At 48.4% G+C, this 15,646-nt stretch overlaps 1 protein-coding gene across 2 annotated transcripts in view; it reads right to left on the bottom strand.

Annotated features, from left to right (window-relative positions):
• Positions 1-309: 309 nt before the first annotated feature.
• Positions 310-15,646, bottom strand: part of ARHGEF9 (Cdc42 guanine nucleotide exchange factor 9) — a 202,913-nt gene continuing 187,576 nt past the window's right edge. Inside the window, exons 11-14 of one of the 2 annotated variants that reach the window (XM_059858909.1) lie at positions 14,867-15,110; positions 14,161-14,229; positions 4,028-4,187; positions 310-1,625 (exon numbers count right to left, since the gene is read on the bottom strand). In XM_059858909.1, coding sequence (XP_059714892.1) covers positions 1,619-1,625; positions 4,028-4,187; positions 14,161-14,229; positions 14,867-15,110 — 480 coding nt within the window. In that variant the 3' untranslated portion in view covers positions 310-1,618. Of the gene's footprint in view, positions 4,188-14,160; positions 14,230-14,866; positions 15,111-15,646 lie in introns of both variants that reach the window. The other variant, XM_059858908.1, reaches the window with a different exon arrangement.

Raw genomic sequence — 15,646 nt, 5'->3', positions numbered from 1 at the left:
ACAGCACACCTGGGATGTCTGTCTGTCCCCTGGGGGCTGGGAGCCGGGCAGAGCAGGGACAGAACGGATTTAACCCCGTGTCTGATCTGAGCTGCACTCGGAGCAGCCCCTGCCAGGGGTTCTGTCCTCATCAATTCCCTGGGTTCAGAGGGAGGGCACAAAGCAAGGGCAGGGGGATTTTTCCAGGACAATCCTATTTTTTGGTGGCACGTGGCTGTCTCGGTGGCCACTGGAGCTCAGCCCACCCGTGCTCAGCCTTGGGAAAAGGGTGACCCCGCTCTGAGGAAAATGATTTAAAATGCCTTCAGATGCCTTTTCACTTCTTTTTATTTAATTCCATAAATATTTTCATAAGGCTCAGTGTCTTTACAACACTTTTTTAAACACTTTTTTTTGTTTTATACACACAACTTTGACACTTGTTTGACAGGGTCAAACAGTCCAATATAAACAAAATAATAAAACTGGCAAGTGCGGATCAGCTGGGTTACCAAAATCCTTTTTTTCTTTTTTTTTTTTTCTTTTTTTGCTCTTACTGTTAAAACCCCAAAAGCACTAAAATATCAGTATTTGGCTTCAAACTAGAATTTTAAAAACCTTTTTTTTTTTTTTTTTAAATTCTCTGCTACAAGTCCCTGTCGTCATAGTGCCTTTAAGCTCCTACAGACTCTTCTTTTCTTCTTAAGGAAAAATAAGCTTGGTGATGCCATGCAGAACTTACAATAGCTACTAAATATACATGTTCCCTGAAATGTAGCTGCAATGAAAAGATGACAGAGCATAAAGAGAACAAAACCAGAAACCCAAAGCACCACAGTGTACTATCAATAACATTGCAATGGACGGCTGGTGCCCATCCAGAAACTGAAACAAATTTCAAATATATTTCTCTATGTAGTATTTTCTATTTACAACTGTTAGATGCACCTAGGTTGGTTCTTGTTTGACTTTTTGGAGAGGGTGGGGAGGCGAAAGTCTTGAATTTAGATCCTCTGTTCTAGTGTCTAGGTTAAGAGTAATGCATGTCATTTACCTAGGGAAGAGGGTTTCTTTTTATTTTTTTATATATATATATATATATATAGATTCAGCCAGAGAAATACCGTAAACATGTAAGTTTGTTACAACTCTCTTGTTTCTGCATATGGAATGGGAAGTGGGTTCCTCCTGTCTGGCATTGGAATGAAAAGTCTGTACCAGATGCTCAGTCAAGTCACCCCCGTCTGCATGGGCGCTGCTCCCAGCGCTGTCACACACACGCTCCAGCCCTGCTCCCTGCTGGGACAGCCACAGCAGGGGCTCAAGTGGGACCCAGTGCTGGTTCTTCTTTGTGCCAATGCTCCATCTCCTGCAGCACCTTGGCAATTTATGGAGGGGAAGAGCTTTCTTGAAGGCCCGAGAGCCAAGCCCCTCGTCCCTGCGGCCGCTGTGCCAGCGCCAGCGCGAGCGGCGCTGCCCGGGCGGGCTTCCCACTTAACAAAGAAGCTGTGAGTCCAACAAGTGGCCTTGTCAGATCTTGATTTATGATGCAAATAATGGTGTGGCGGTGGTGTTTCTTTTTTCCTAGTGCTGAATACTTAGGAAGCATCTTCTCATAAAAATTATGGATGTCTCATTCTCACTCTCTGAGGCACAAAACAGTAAATGAACAGGCTTAACTAATGTGCTTTTTACTTGGTTGGTTTTTTTTTTTCCCTAAGCAATTAAAAAGGCAAAAGGAGTAAGTGAAATTTTTATCATGTTGACAACATTTTGGAATCTCTCTCTTTCTCTCTCTCTCTGCTTCTCTCCAGCCATTCAGAAATAGTAAAACATTTCAGTTAACTGACAAGAACCCATTTCATGCACTGCTTTAAATACCCATTCTGTTAAAGAAACAAAACAATATTTGCTATGTATCCCACATTAAAATCTAGCCACAAAAACGCGAAGATACAAAAGAGCAAAAAAATAATTTCAGATAAAAAAATGGGGTTGCTTCCTATTTGGGATTCCTGGTGTTTGCCTGCTGCCTGTCACAGAGGGGCCACTCCTCCTCTCCAAAACACTAATCTGGCTTTGCTGGTTATTGATAGTTTCTAGATTATTCAAAAGTATAAGATAGATTATTTTTGGATTTAAATAAAAATAATGCCGCCCTTGTGACATGCCCTGAAATAAAACAGGCTCCATGGAAACAATGAAATCACACTCTCTGCTCTTCCCATTCACTTGGATTTCTTGGGGGCAAAAAAAAAAAAAAACCAAAACCAAAAAACAACAAAAAAACCCCCATATCTCCACGCTCTTTGTCCTGGGGTGCTTATGTGGTGGATCAGATTCCAAAGAAAATGACAAGTACCCTGATCAATCACTTCATCCCACATTTTCAAAGGAGCTTGCAGAATAGCTCTGCAAAGATTTCAAGTTCATCTTCTAAATCTGGTTACACAGTCTCATTTGCCCCAGGAAAAAAAAAAATCCTCCTCCTGACAATGGTCTGTTTTACAAGCTTAACCATAAGCTCCTGCACTTACAAACAAATGTACTTAAGGCTGAAATTGTAGGAAGGGTCTTTAAAAATAGAGCTGTGAGTCTCCAGAGGGAGAAAAAGAGAGAGAAAGAGACCTGGAGGCTTGGGCTGGTCCATCAGCCCAGGCCCAGTGCTCTGACCCCTCCAGGGGACATGGAGGGGCCTGGACTGGACCAGCACCAGCTGGGACTGGGCACAGAAGCATGGCCACACTGCCCAGTCACACCCACAGCTGCCTCAAGGAGCTCTCAGCTCCTCTGCAGCTCGGGTTCACCTCAGGTGGGCACTCCCAGGGCTGGAGCAAGGATCCTTCCGCTAAGGGGGCTCAGGGGAACCCGGCATGGGGGGGGCACTGAGAGCAGCCATGGGCCTCACTTTTGGGGTCACTGCTCCTGCAAATGGCAATTAGTGCTTCGTTAGGTGCTGCTGTGCAGGCTGAGTGCGGCCAAAGGATGGGACCTTAGTTCCTGAAGACAGAAAACTGGCCGCTTGTCGGAGCCTCGGAGCCAATTTTCCTCTCTGCAATGGAGGCATGAAGCCATTGGATTTAAGCTTTTATCTTTGCATGGAAAACAAAGATAGGAGTGGGCTTTTCAAGTGTCTCAGCTTGAAAAGAAAATAAATCAAAATTAAGCCCACAGAAACAAAGCAAAAAGAAGAAAAGCCTCTGATTCTCTTTTCTCCGTCTTACTCCGAGTGTGAACAAATCACACCGAACTGAGAAAAAGACAAGTGCTTTAAAAAACGCAAAAGATGAACTGAGGAAAACCCATCCCTCACTTCCTAAATAGCTGCTTGCCCTTCTGCTGGGTTTCACCTGCCCACGAGAGAACAGTTAAAGCCAGAGAAATACTGTGCAGCGGAGCGGGAGCACAGGGAGCACATCCAGACAGGCACGAGTGACACCGGGGGATGCAGGACAGGGACAGCGCCGGGCCCGCCCCGGGCTGGGGACCGGGGACAGCCAGGGAGGGACAGAGAGGGAGGGACAGGGAGCAGAGACCTCCCAGCACTCCAAAAAACAAACAACACCCCCCCATAAATAAAATCAAAGGAAATATACACCAATGTAGTCCATGAGGAAGTTCCATGACGGAGTCACACAAGCGAGAAAGCGTTCTGGGATGCCAATGACGACTCGGATGGGAATGAAGGAAAACAGGAAAAAAAAATCCCAACAAAAAGAGATGTCCAACCAATGGAGTAAAATAAAATAAAACAGGTCACATGGTTAGAAATCATTGGTGCTTCCTAGTATCTAGTAGCAGATTACTTCCCAAAAACAACAAAAAAAGTTTTTGGTCCTTCTATATATATACATATATGTATATATATTATTATTTTTAAAATGTGTGTATACATATATATATGTATATATATTTAGTTGCAACAGTGCTTCTCCGAAAAAAGGTCCATCTATAAATATAATTTTATTTATTTTTATTTTTTAAATTTTAGTTCTTTTAAGTTAAAATTCTCCATCTCTCTAGGTATTATTTTTTGAATGGTGTTAACCTGCTGAAGTTTTGCCAGAATGGTGCCTGGCTGCGTCTGGGTTCGGTGAACTCGAAGACCTGGGACTGGGATATGCCATCTGTCACCATGTATTGTCCCTGATTTAATGGATCCTGGGGTGGTGGGTAGGCTGGAGGAACCGACTTGGAGTAGCTCACACCTGCATCGATGATTGGGGGGAAAAAGAAACAGATCAGTCAAAGAGCAATCGGGTCAATAGTCGTTCTTCGTCATGCTACTGCTCCTTATCACTCTTCATCTCGCTCCTTATCACTCCTTATCACTCCTTATCACTCCTCATCGCTCCTTATCACTCCTTATCGCTCCTTAACTGGTCCCACACACCAGGACCTGCCAGGCCTGGCCAATCTCCAATCTCTGTGCCTGCCTGACCTCTCGGCTCCGAGGCTGCCTCCCTAAGCCAAAGCTCCAAGGCTGGGACAGGATCCATTACTTTTGTTGGGCAGAGCTCTGCCCGCCCTCATGGAAAAGTCCTGTGTGAGGCAGGAGAGCCAGGACAGGCCCTGCCCCGTGAGGCCAACTGATCCTGCTCCCATGTAAGAACTCCTGTTCCAAGCTCCTGCTCACCCTCCCTCCCAGCTCTCCCTGGAGAACGGCCTTGCCCCACCATGCCCCGCTGACCAGCCCCGAGCACGACCCCGAGCACCGCCCCGCTCCGGTTCCCGCACAGAACGGAGCAGAGCTGCTGTGGAAGAAGCCCTACCCTGCAGGGATGCACCTACACAGAGGGCAACTCGTTCTTTAGAACAGTTTAGGACTTTTCCATAGGGTTTGTTCTCAATTCACCAGTCTGGTTTCAGCCTGAAAACGGCTGCACACAACGCAGAAAAGGCTGATTCTGCTCAATCCAAACTGGGAGCAATCAATGGACTGGCAAGGCTACGCTTTTAGGGTTGAGATGTTCAATTCCCACACAGGTGAGGCACAGCTCCTGTGCAGGATCGGGGAGAGGGGATGCTGCCCTTACAGCTTTCCCATGGAATGAGGGGGCTTTGGCATCCTGTTGTAGAGGATGGAGAGTAAAGGGTGACTGAAGTGGAACACAAGGGATGTGTGTCACCACCAAAGCGCAGCCTACGGGGCACAGTGACACAGTCTGGATGTCCTTCCCCACAAAGACAACCCCTCCTTCAGCCTCGGGGCAGCGGGGCCAGCTGGAAACCATGACTCCAGGAAGGAGAGAGAAGCAGGGCTGTGGAGCAGCTTGCTGTAAGCTCTGGCCATCTCTGGATCATGCAGAACTGCTCTTCCTTCTGCAGGAGGGGCCGTCGCCTCCCCGGGCTTTAACCACAGCAGCGAGGCCACTGTCCCCAAGCAGCTCAGTGTCCTCATCTGGACAGCGGGATGGCATCCCCCACCTACCTCACAGGAGGGTTGTGAAGCTAAATTAATTAATGTTTGTAAAACACTTTGAGATCCTCGGCTGGGAAGGTGCTGGAGAAGGCAAAATACGGTGATTAGCGCCCAGGTACCAGAGCAAGGTGTGCACAGCAATGCGGCTCCTACCACACACAGACACACCAGCGCTGGCCGGGCACGGACGGCGGCACACGACGGGCACTGACACACAGGGAAAGCCTCACGAGGGCACCCACAGAGCTCACCACACAGCTGGGCCAGGTGCTGCTTGGGCAGGCAGGGCCTCTTTGGGGTAGGAGCTAAGGCATGTCTTTAGGGAATTGATTCTCCCTGCTACGGAATTCACCGACGGAGGGTGAAAATGCTCAAAGGGTTCAGATCAAACGGAGATGTCTTGAGGACATCTAACTGATTTCTCCTCCTTTACTGTCTTTTGTGCAGCTCTCTGTCCACTGTAAAGAATAACAAAGATCATTCCTCACAGTGGGCAAAAACTGCTCTGCGATTCACGCTCGTTAACCTTTAATGAATTCATCACAATTAGCAGTTCAAACTTACTTGGAAACATCGACCTGGAGATGTTCTGCATCTGTACCTGCATGCTGGAATAGTTACTCATCAAGGACTTCTCTACTCTGTCTTCCCAAGTCTGTCTGCCAACTGCAGAGCTGAGGGCAGCCCCAGAGCTGTGCCAGGGTCACACCTGGGCAGGGGCAGCTGCAGGAAACCTGACACAAATTCTGCACCATCCTCCTTGGTACAGAACTCCAAGGAACAGTTTGAATTTCAATCACTGTGTGACTGAAACCCACAAGGGCAGGGCACTGAGCTCCTCTCTGTCCACCTCTCCCATCCCTTCTCCTGGCACTGTCCTGCTCCAGGCTGGCCAGTGTGTGGCCAGTGAGACCAACTGCAGAGGACAAACTCCAGCCCTGAGCCCATACAGGAGTGTCAACCTTCTCCTGGAGGCCAATTTTCCCAGGAGAGACTGGTGAGGGATTTTAGGATCTGTGGGACTGTTAGGATCTGTTACAGGTCCCTTACATGCCTAGAGTGGGAAATAAATCTGCTTTGGCTCTCAGACCGACCACAAATTACCTCAAACAGTCCTTGTGCCACTAAAATTACTCATATTCTCTAACAGCAGAGCTGTGAATCTAAAGCTGCTACTGGGGGGGAACACAGAAATTGATTTTAGCTTTGGAAGCCCTTGAAGCCACCTTGCTTTAGTGACATGGCCCCATGGCTTTGGCATCCTGTGGCTGGGCTCTTTACTGCCTCTAAACCAGTCTGAGGAGGGTCAACTAATGTGTTTTAATGATGATACAAAATGCTAGGAAGTCTCCTGGATCAGCAAAATGCTGTGCACTTGGAAAGCTGAGGGAGTAGAAAAAGGACAGTCTGGCTGATGTCCACTGACAGTGATGGACTTACTGCAAGGAATGGAACCCATAGTCTGTCTTCTCCAAAAGGGAAAAGGGCAGACTCCCCTGGCCAGATCACTTCTAAACCCCATTCAGTTCTTTCCCAAAACTCCTGAAAGATGTCTGTCCTTGCCTGAAACGCACCCATGCACAGCCTGCCCCCTCCCTCAGGAAAGCAGCTCTTCACACAGGTGGATGTGTGGCCCTGTGATCTGATCAACATCTGGGCTGGAGGAATGCCAAAAGCTCCTGGCTGGTTCTCCTGGCATAAGCAGCTGAAGGTTTCACATTTCTCTTGTTCCTCCAATGGCCTGAAGGATCAAACCTGTGGATCTCAAGGACATGCACCCTCGCCGTGTGTGGGACATGCAAACACAACCACTGTGCTCTCATCATTCCAGAACGCATTTCCTTGTGGAACTGTGAGACAGCACTTTGCCATAGCCTCAGGTGCCCCAAGAACGACTCCTCTATTTTTTTTGGACACACCCATGTTCTGGAAAACAGAAACTGGGAGGGCAAGTAATGTGCACATCTTCGAGTCCTAAGAAAGAGCAGTTCTGGGAAAGGTCTGGCAGGCAGGTATTTTTCTGTTCTGCTCTGAAGTAGTTTGTTCCCTCATCAGAACTTGGGGCCATCGTGCAAAATTGTCTCTTGAGTGATATTTTTTAATATGCAAAGCCATAACTCCGCTGCAATTCACCAGAAAGAAATGGGCAAAGCTTTTTTCCAAGGCAATTTTGGGCAGCGTGGCAAACGGAATTCAAAGCACAAAGGGAAGAATCAATGGATAAGGAACGATTTCCAGGCACAGCAGCCAACTCCACCCCACGGGCAGAGCTGGAGCTCCTTCTGCTGGTTTGTGCCTCATTCTGCAGCGCGGCTGCAGCTGCACGGAGGGATCGCTCACAGGGCGGGGCTGGGAGAGCTGCTCACGAGGAGAAGAAGAAAATTCCCAGATTCATAATTTGGCTAGACAAAACTGGTGAGAGATGCTGCGCTGTCACTTGAAATCGTGTCTTTTTATAGCACCAGGCAACGTCACTTGGAGCCTTCTGGATTTCTCAGCTCAGAAGGAAACAATTAAAAAGATTTAAAACTGTCTCGTTTTTCCCTTCTAGGTTGGGGGGCTTTTTTTGTGTTTTGTTTTTTGGGTTTTTTTCCAAAGCGTCTCTTCTCTTTGAGGTTACAACACGACTGGAGCAGCACGTGAAGCATGCTGGTAACCCACAGGCAATCCACAGGGACTCGTGCAGACAGATCATCCAGCAGGACAATGCCCCTCCCCGGGCTCACACGACACAGACACAGAGAAACACGCACATCTCCTCCACACAACCATGGAAATTGCCTTACAAGCTGTTTACTCCATCCTCCACCTCGGAGATTTCAGCTTATCCTTTCATCAGCAGTTGTTTCCCAGGCTTGGCCCCCACCCTGCTGTCCAGTCCCAATGCTGCTCATGAGCCAGAGCTGGGGAGGGGACAGTGACATCGCCACCCCTGCTGGCAGTTCTGCCCTGGCCAGTGCTGCCTAAGGACCCTTCCAGCTCCCTCAGAGCTCAACAGCAGCTCAGGCAACTTGCATCTTTCAGGAAATGCTCAAAAACCCCACAAATTCAGTTTCCTCCTGAATACCGTACCCCACACGCGGGGAAGCCATGGACACACCTCTAGAGCACTAAATGTTGTATGTATAATTAAATTAAAATGTTAATTACTCCTGTCACAGCAAAGAGTTTAAGTTAAAGAAAAGAGCATTACTGGCTGGGTGGGTCCAGCCCTTTGCCCTCTTCAGCACATTTCAACAGAGGATCTCAAAGCACTGCCCCACCACTGCCTGGGCCAGGTGCAGGGCTGGCCAAGGATGATGTGTCTGGAGCTGGCTGTCCCCAAGGTGAGGATGGAGCTGGGAACAGGAACCCTCTGCCTCCTCAGGCAGTCCTGACCAGCTGGATTTCCTCCTTTACACCTCCCTGCTGATTCACCCAGCTCTCACTTTGCTGCACTTGCCCAACTCCAGAGGAATTTCAGTGGTGCCTCAGGCACAGCTCTTCACTCAGCCAGGATTTCTCCCCAGGCCCTGCTATTCCCAAGGATGGTGAACATGCCCTAGCTCCCCTTTCTAACCATGAACCTCCCCTCTCTGTTCAGGAGGGAGAGGGCTGGCTGCAGTTTGAGAAATGCAGGAGGAAACAGTCATCTCATGTCCTGATGTTCCCCAGACAACCATAACATCTACCTACACACACTGAGCTAACCCGACCTTCTGGAGTCTATTTATTAAGTCTGCTGCTGCAGCCTGATGTCATTACAGCAGCCATTAAGATAATGATTCCTCGTGTGATAAGAAAAGCTAATCGAGGCAAGATGGAATAAATGATACTGGGGCTTTATCCATCAGAGCTGGGTGAAAACCAATTCCTGCCATCCTGGGTTTGTACAGCCTGCCTCTCCTCCAGGCCGATCACACAGCTCACTCCATGGGTTTCCTGATAGGAAAGGGTCAGTTCACACCTGGAATGCTGCTGCAGCTTCTGGGGAGCAGCTCCTTCTTAAAACCCCTCACCAATTCAAGGTGCAGGAGAATCTGGGCTCACAGACTTATTCCAGTGGGAATTTCAACATGTCATTGGTGTCAACACCTTGGCTCTTCCCACGAGGGCCATTAACACCTCACCAAAAACTGCCCTGGGATTTGCTCAGCAAATGTCACCAGTACCATCCTCAGAGACCCCCCCAGACAAGGATTTATTCCTCATTTGCCTTAGCTGATAGATCTGACTGGTTCCTGGGGGAGGCTGAGGATCCCAGCTGGATTCCAAATGCCATCAGTGGGATGGTGCTCGTGGACCCACAGCATTGGTAGGGTTTGGATTTTACAAGAAATAGGGTAAACTCTGAGATTGCCCTGAATCTGTGGGGAAATACCACTGACAACACGATCAGCTCCACCCCTTCACCTCCTGTGCTTCGAAAATAGGCAAGTGACCCTGATTATCCAAAAATGCAAATGCCCCTCTTTGTTTTCGAGCAGTTGGGCTGGGTTGCTCAGGCTCTTGCAATCCCCCGAGGCTGTGCCTACACGTGTGAATCGATGGGGAAACAAGGCAGGACCACGTCAATCTCCTCAGCGAGGAAGATGCAATAAAATGGGATTAAACAGCCGAGAGAAGCACGGGAGAGACCCTGGTCAGCCCTGCTGGGGGAGCAGAAGTGCAGAAGTGTGGGAAGTCAGAGAAGCTGCTGCATGTCTGGGTCAGGGTTTTTATGACATAGTTGGCTGTGAGCTCTAGTGATCAGAAAGGAATAAATTAACAGGAAAATCCAGTGATTCAGAGGGTGTTTGGTGACAGGCCAAGGCAGTTCATGCTGGCTGATGATTTAACCCCTGCTGGGTCTGCATGGCTGAGTGCTCATGGGCAGGTTTAGTGGCAGCATCTCAGGTGATGCTCACTGAATCTCTGCTTACCTCATCCCAGAGACCTGTCAGGGCTGAAGGCATCTCCTGGGGGAAGGGTGCACAGGGCAGGGAGAGGAGCTGGGTGCAGTGTGGGGCTCAAGAGCTCTCCTGAGGTGGGACACACCCCCAGCTCACATTAAGGTCACTTATTTAAATCTCAACAGACATTTCCTTTTCCAGAAGTGGACAATGGTGCTTTAAGAATGGAGTCTCCTTCCTGGAAGGACCTCTAATTCCCTGACACCACTGGCTGGCAGCTGCTAGGAATGTGAACCATTATCCCTTCTGTGGACAGGCTGTCCTGAAAGGGGTCAGATGTGGACAGAGCTGGGGATCAGAGAGGGACTGAGTGCTCCTGCAGGCTGCAAACACCAGTCCTTGGAGTGGGGATCACAAGTGGCCAGGGAACAGAGGCCCCTCACGGAGAGAGGCACTCCACGAGCTTCTGCTTTCAAATGCTCAGAAATGGAAAAATGACCCTGGATTAACCTTTGTCTACATTAAGAAAGGACTGGAGATCCACAAGGGATCCATTCTCTAGGCAGTTTCCACACCTTTAGTCAGTGACAAGCATGGTGCTGGCAGCAGAGGCCAGTGCCACCCTTGTGCTGCCCTGTCCCTCAGCGGGAGCCAGGCTCTGCACAGAACCTGCCCTCCTGCCTGACTGCAGCCTGCAAAAGGGCTGCAGGGAGGGGCTCTGGCTGTTTTTCTAAGATAAAGCAAATCAATTTCTCCAGTTACTTCACTATTTCTAGGAGACACCAGACTGAACTCTGTTCCCAGTTCCTACACTGCTACCGAAGGGCAGAACCAAGAGGCAAACCCTTGAACAATCAATGCAAAAGGCAAAGAGCAGCAACCAGCCCTTTTCTCTGTCACTGGGGGGCAGAGCCAGCACCACCCATCCCCTGGATGTCTAATGGACTTCAAGAAGGCCAAAAATTGGTTTAATGCTGTCTTAAGGCACCTGGTCTAATACTGTTATGTCCTGCCCAATCCAATAAGGAGTGCAAATCCTGGGATGCTGCCCATCATGAAGTGGGTCTGGCAGGGAGCCTGGCCCTGCACACACTGCTGGGCACACCTGAGAGCCACGAGGGGGCTGCTGTCCTACACAGCACCTTCAGCTGGGCAGCAAACACTTCTCAAAACGCTCTGAGAGTGTTCTCACTTAATCATCTGGATAAAGGTCCTGGTAGTTTAAAAAGCAGAGTTTTAAGGTTTCTTCTGCTGCTCTCAGCTGCTCTCCCCCTCTCCTGCTGCAGCCAGCAGAGGTTTAAATGCCTCCTTCTCAAAAACATGCCAGCCATCTCCAGAGCAATACTTCTGGGAGGTGTGGTACAACAGTGCATGAAATAAGCAGCAGTTTATACTATTTGAAAAATGTTTTTCTGCTTCACCTCTAACAAAGTTGATTGCATTTTCCATTTCACCTCCTTCACGGCTTTTCTCTCTTCCTTAAGTGTTCTGTGACAGGGGAATTACCATGGTTTCCCATTTAAGAGGTGCAGGGAACAAGTGAGATAATCTAGGAACAAGTCTGTAATAGGCATCCTGTGACACAGGAGCCGGGCTGGCAGCACCTCGAGCTGCTGAGCTGCCAAGCCCTGCTGCAGCCACTGAGACCATCCTGCATTTAAATAAATAAATACTTCTATTGAATACAGTGACCTATTCCTCCTTCTGATGGGCTTCCCTGCTTTTCAGGTATTTCTGATGCTCCAAAAGCAGCTCCAAGCCTCTTCCCAAGGCGCTGCAGGAGGGCAGAGGCAGCAGCAGCAGCCCCTGGCAGAGGCACACCTGCAGCCCCAAGTGCTGCCAAGGTCTTGGCACAATAAAACATTGTCAATATCTGTAAAATGCATAGGGCAAGATTTAAAAAATCAGTCACCAAAAGCCAGCTCTCAGGAGTTTCCTCCTACCTCCCTCTTCTGAGCAGCGCCAGCAGCTCCCTGCTCTGGCAGCCTCGTGGCTCTCGTTGGGTCTTGGGCACAAGAGGACAAACCATAGAGTAACAAAATGAAGAGTTCTCAGTGTCAATATTTAATTTAATCAACCTGAGACTGGGCTATGATCACCATAGTGTAGGGCAAAGCATAGAGAGCTATCATTTTAATGACACTATTTGTTGTTTTTCAGATTTCACATCCTAAAACCAACCAGGCTGTGCTTAACTCAGGGCTGGGGTGTGACTGAACATCTGTCTGGCTCAAAGACTTAATCCCAGAAAAAGAACTGCCAGTGCCACAGCCTGAGCTCGTTCTTCACGACAGAAATGCTGACTGCTGTTTTAGGAGCTAATGAATTTCATAGTCCGAGAAGCTCAAGATAACAACCCCTCCTTTTTCATCTCAGAGAGAAAGAGAGAGAAAGACAAAGAGAGCAGACAGAGAGCAATTGCTGTGTAAGACACAAGTCCTGTCAGGCAGATTGTATTTGTCAGGATGCAAGTCCAGTAATTTACGTGGGAATACTGGCAGGCATGCTCAGGCACCTCCCAACTGTGTCACTTACTGGCTGAACAGCACAATTATTAATTAATACCTCTATTAATTAATAATCTAACAAACTGAACAGCAGCAATAACTGAACCTGGTTTTGTCACGACAGTCATGCAAGTCAGGCTCTCTCATGGTGCAGCTCCACGAGCCCTGTGGATGCTCCCGTGCTGAGGGACAGACATGCAGGTGCTGAGGGGCTGTGACAGGGGCATGGGGACACTGTGAGGCACCTGGGCCTGCTCTGGGTGTGCACACTCTGAGCTTAGAACATCTGGCCAGGAGAGTTTTTAGAAAACATCTCAGGAGACAACAGAAGTTAGTAGAGAGGAGAAGACTGATGACAATGGAGAGACACAGCAAACCAAGAAGTTCACAGCTGGCCTGGCAAACCACTCCTGGACCAGCAAAGCCAGTAGACAACACACAGGTGAGGCAGAAAGCAAAGAGCTCCTTCAGCTTCTGCAAAACCCCCCAAAACATCTGCACAGAGCAGGGACCAACCTGCCTGCACCTGACCTGAGCCAAGCCTTGAGGAGCTCTCTCAAAACCCACTTGTAGGCCTACTTGTGCTATGGTACTTTGGTAACAAATCAATACATCCAAGACTGTGTGAAGCTTTGGAGAACTTGAGGAATGAGCTCTCTGACCTTCCCTCTGTGTTGAGTATTTCAAAACCTGTAGCTGCAAGAGTTATTGCAAGAGAGAATTAACGCTGGCTTTGGCCAGCTGAGGCTCTGCCTAACACCAGGCAGGGTGCTGCTCAGCTGGCTGCAGCCTGCCTGGCTGGGGAAATGAATCTGACATTCCAGAGGTACAATGTCTTTACTAAAATTCTTTATTTCCTAGAGTTGATGCTACTGTGCTGTCTTAAAAAAGTTACAGGCAGCCCCAGGAAACAAGAGTGTCCCTTTCCTTCCAGCAGCAGGAAAGGGGTACTCCCTCCCCAGTTCCAGCATTTTAGCTTTTTTTTTTTTTAAATTTTTTTTTTTTTTTTTTTTTTTTTTTTTTGCTAATGGGAGACTTTGGGAATTAGCAGAACCTCTACACACCTCCGCACTCACTCCCATTTCAGCCTGAGATAAACAACTGAGATAGATTTCTGCCCCCAGGGACAGCTTCTGGACATCAGACTGGAGACACGAGATCAAATTCATCTCTGGTGCAGTTCCACTGGCTTTCAACCACCCTCGACCAGAGATTAATTTGGCCCACAGATACATTAAGGAAGGATACAAAGCACAAACGGTATTTGATATAAAAAGAGAAGGGAGGGGAAGTTGAGGGGATGCTGGATCCCAGCCCAGCAGGATTCAGCCCAGCCCGCTCCACCCTCACATCACCAGGCACAGAGCGTGTTGCCGGTTACCTTTTTGCTTACTGACTTTCTTTACTGTCATTGCCGCTTGCCGCTTTTGATTCTCAGAAATTTCAAAGCCTGGAAAAGGGAACACGGCAAACACAATTCAGAAGGTTGCTCACAAAGCTTCACTTCCTTTTGGGGAGGGGGATGCTCTGCACTGTTTGCAAACACGGAATGCTCAGGGTGTTCTACTGAAAAGCAACTCTTCCTTGGCCTCCTTCTAATCTCACTTGTGCAGGGGCTGGATGAAAAGTAAGATTAGAGATATTTTTATTTATATAGTGTCATAAATATGCCCAGTGCTTTAGAGCTGAGCCACAAACTGAGCCTGGACTGACACTGGTCACAGTCAGTTTAGGGGCTGGTGCAAGGGAAGGGCTGCCACTGACTTTGCTGCCTACCTCTGCATGAAACATCCCTAACCAGAGCACGAGGATGCAGCCAGGAGACCCTGAGGTGGATGGCCAAAGACTTCTCTCTCCCACACACCCACAGAGCTCCAGGCTTGAGCCATGGGCAGAATTTGTTTATTGAGGGCCAAAAAGAACTGAGCTGGAAAGAGACCTATTTATGACTAGGAGAGCAACCAAGGACATTTCAACAAGGTTAAACTGTAATTCTACCACAAAGAAAATACGGGCTCCTCCACACATTGGGACTAAATGAAACACTACCAACAACCTCCTTTCAGATTCATTTCCACATTCCTCACCTATCTTTTCATCTTCTTTTACCATCTTCCTTTCTTCTCTGAAAGCTCTAAGCCATCGTAACTTCTCCTCCAGTTTCTTGGCAAAGAATAAGTGCATTTCCTCAGTCTCCTTGTTATGCAGTTTGAAGGCATTCTTCATGCTGACATTGAAGTCATCATCTCTCCCATCTTCTATATCCACCACTTCATATTTATCCATGTCTATGCGCCCTTTGTAATACAGGATATCCCTTCTGATCAGATCCTGCACAGGGAAAAGGAGACAGGGACCATGGTGAGATCTCATGGGGAGCCTGAGCTCAGCAGGGAATTCCTGGGAGAGCTGAGGGAGAGAAAGAAGGGATGGTGAAACCCAGTCAGATCCTTCAGTTCCTGGAAAAGCTGAGGAAAATAAAGAAATTATGGTGAAACCTGGTCAGATCCTTCAGTTCCTGGAAAAGCTGAGGAAGAGAGAAAAGTGATGGTGAAACCTGGTCAGGTCCTTCAGTTCCTGGGAGAGCTGAGGGATAGAAAGAAGAGATGGTGAAACCTGGTCAGATCCTTCAGTTCCTGGGAGAGCTGAGGGATAGAAAGAAGAGATGGTGAAACCTGGTCAGATCCTTCAGTTCCTGGGAGAGCTGAGGGATAGAAAGAAGAGATGGTGAAACCTGGTCAGATCCTTCAGTTCCTGGGAGAGCTGAGGGATAGAAAGAAGAGATGGTGAAACCTGGTCAGATCCTTCAGTTCCTGGGAGAGCTGAGGGATAGAAAGAAGAGATGGTGAAACCTGGTCAGATCCTTC

The sequence above is a fragment of the Haemorhous mexicanus genome, chromosome 14, assembly GCF_027477595.1.
Source record: "Haemorhous mexicanus isolate bHaeMex1 chromosome 14, bHaeMex1.pri, whole genome shotgun sequence".
In the NCBI taxonomy this organism is placed as follows: Eukaryota; Metazoa; Chordata; class Aves; order Passeriformes; family Fringillidae; genus Haemorhous; species Haemorhous mexicanus.
Note: the sequence above shows the minus strand (reverse complement) of the source record. Positions and strands in the feature narration are given on the sequence as shown.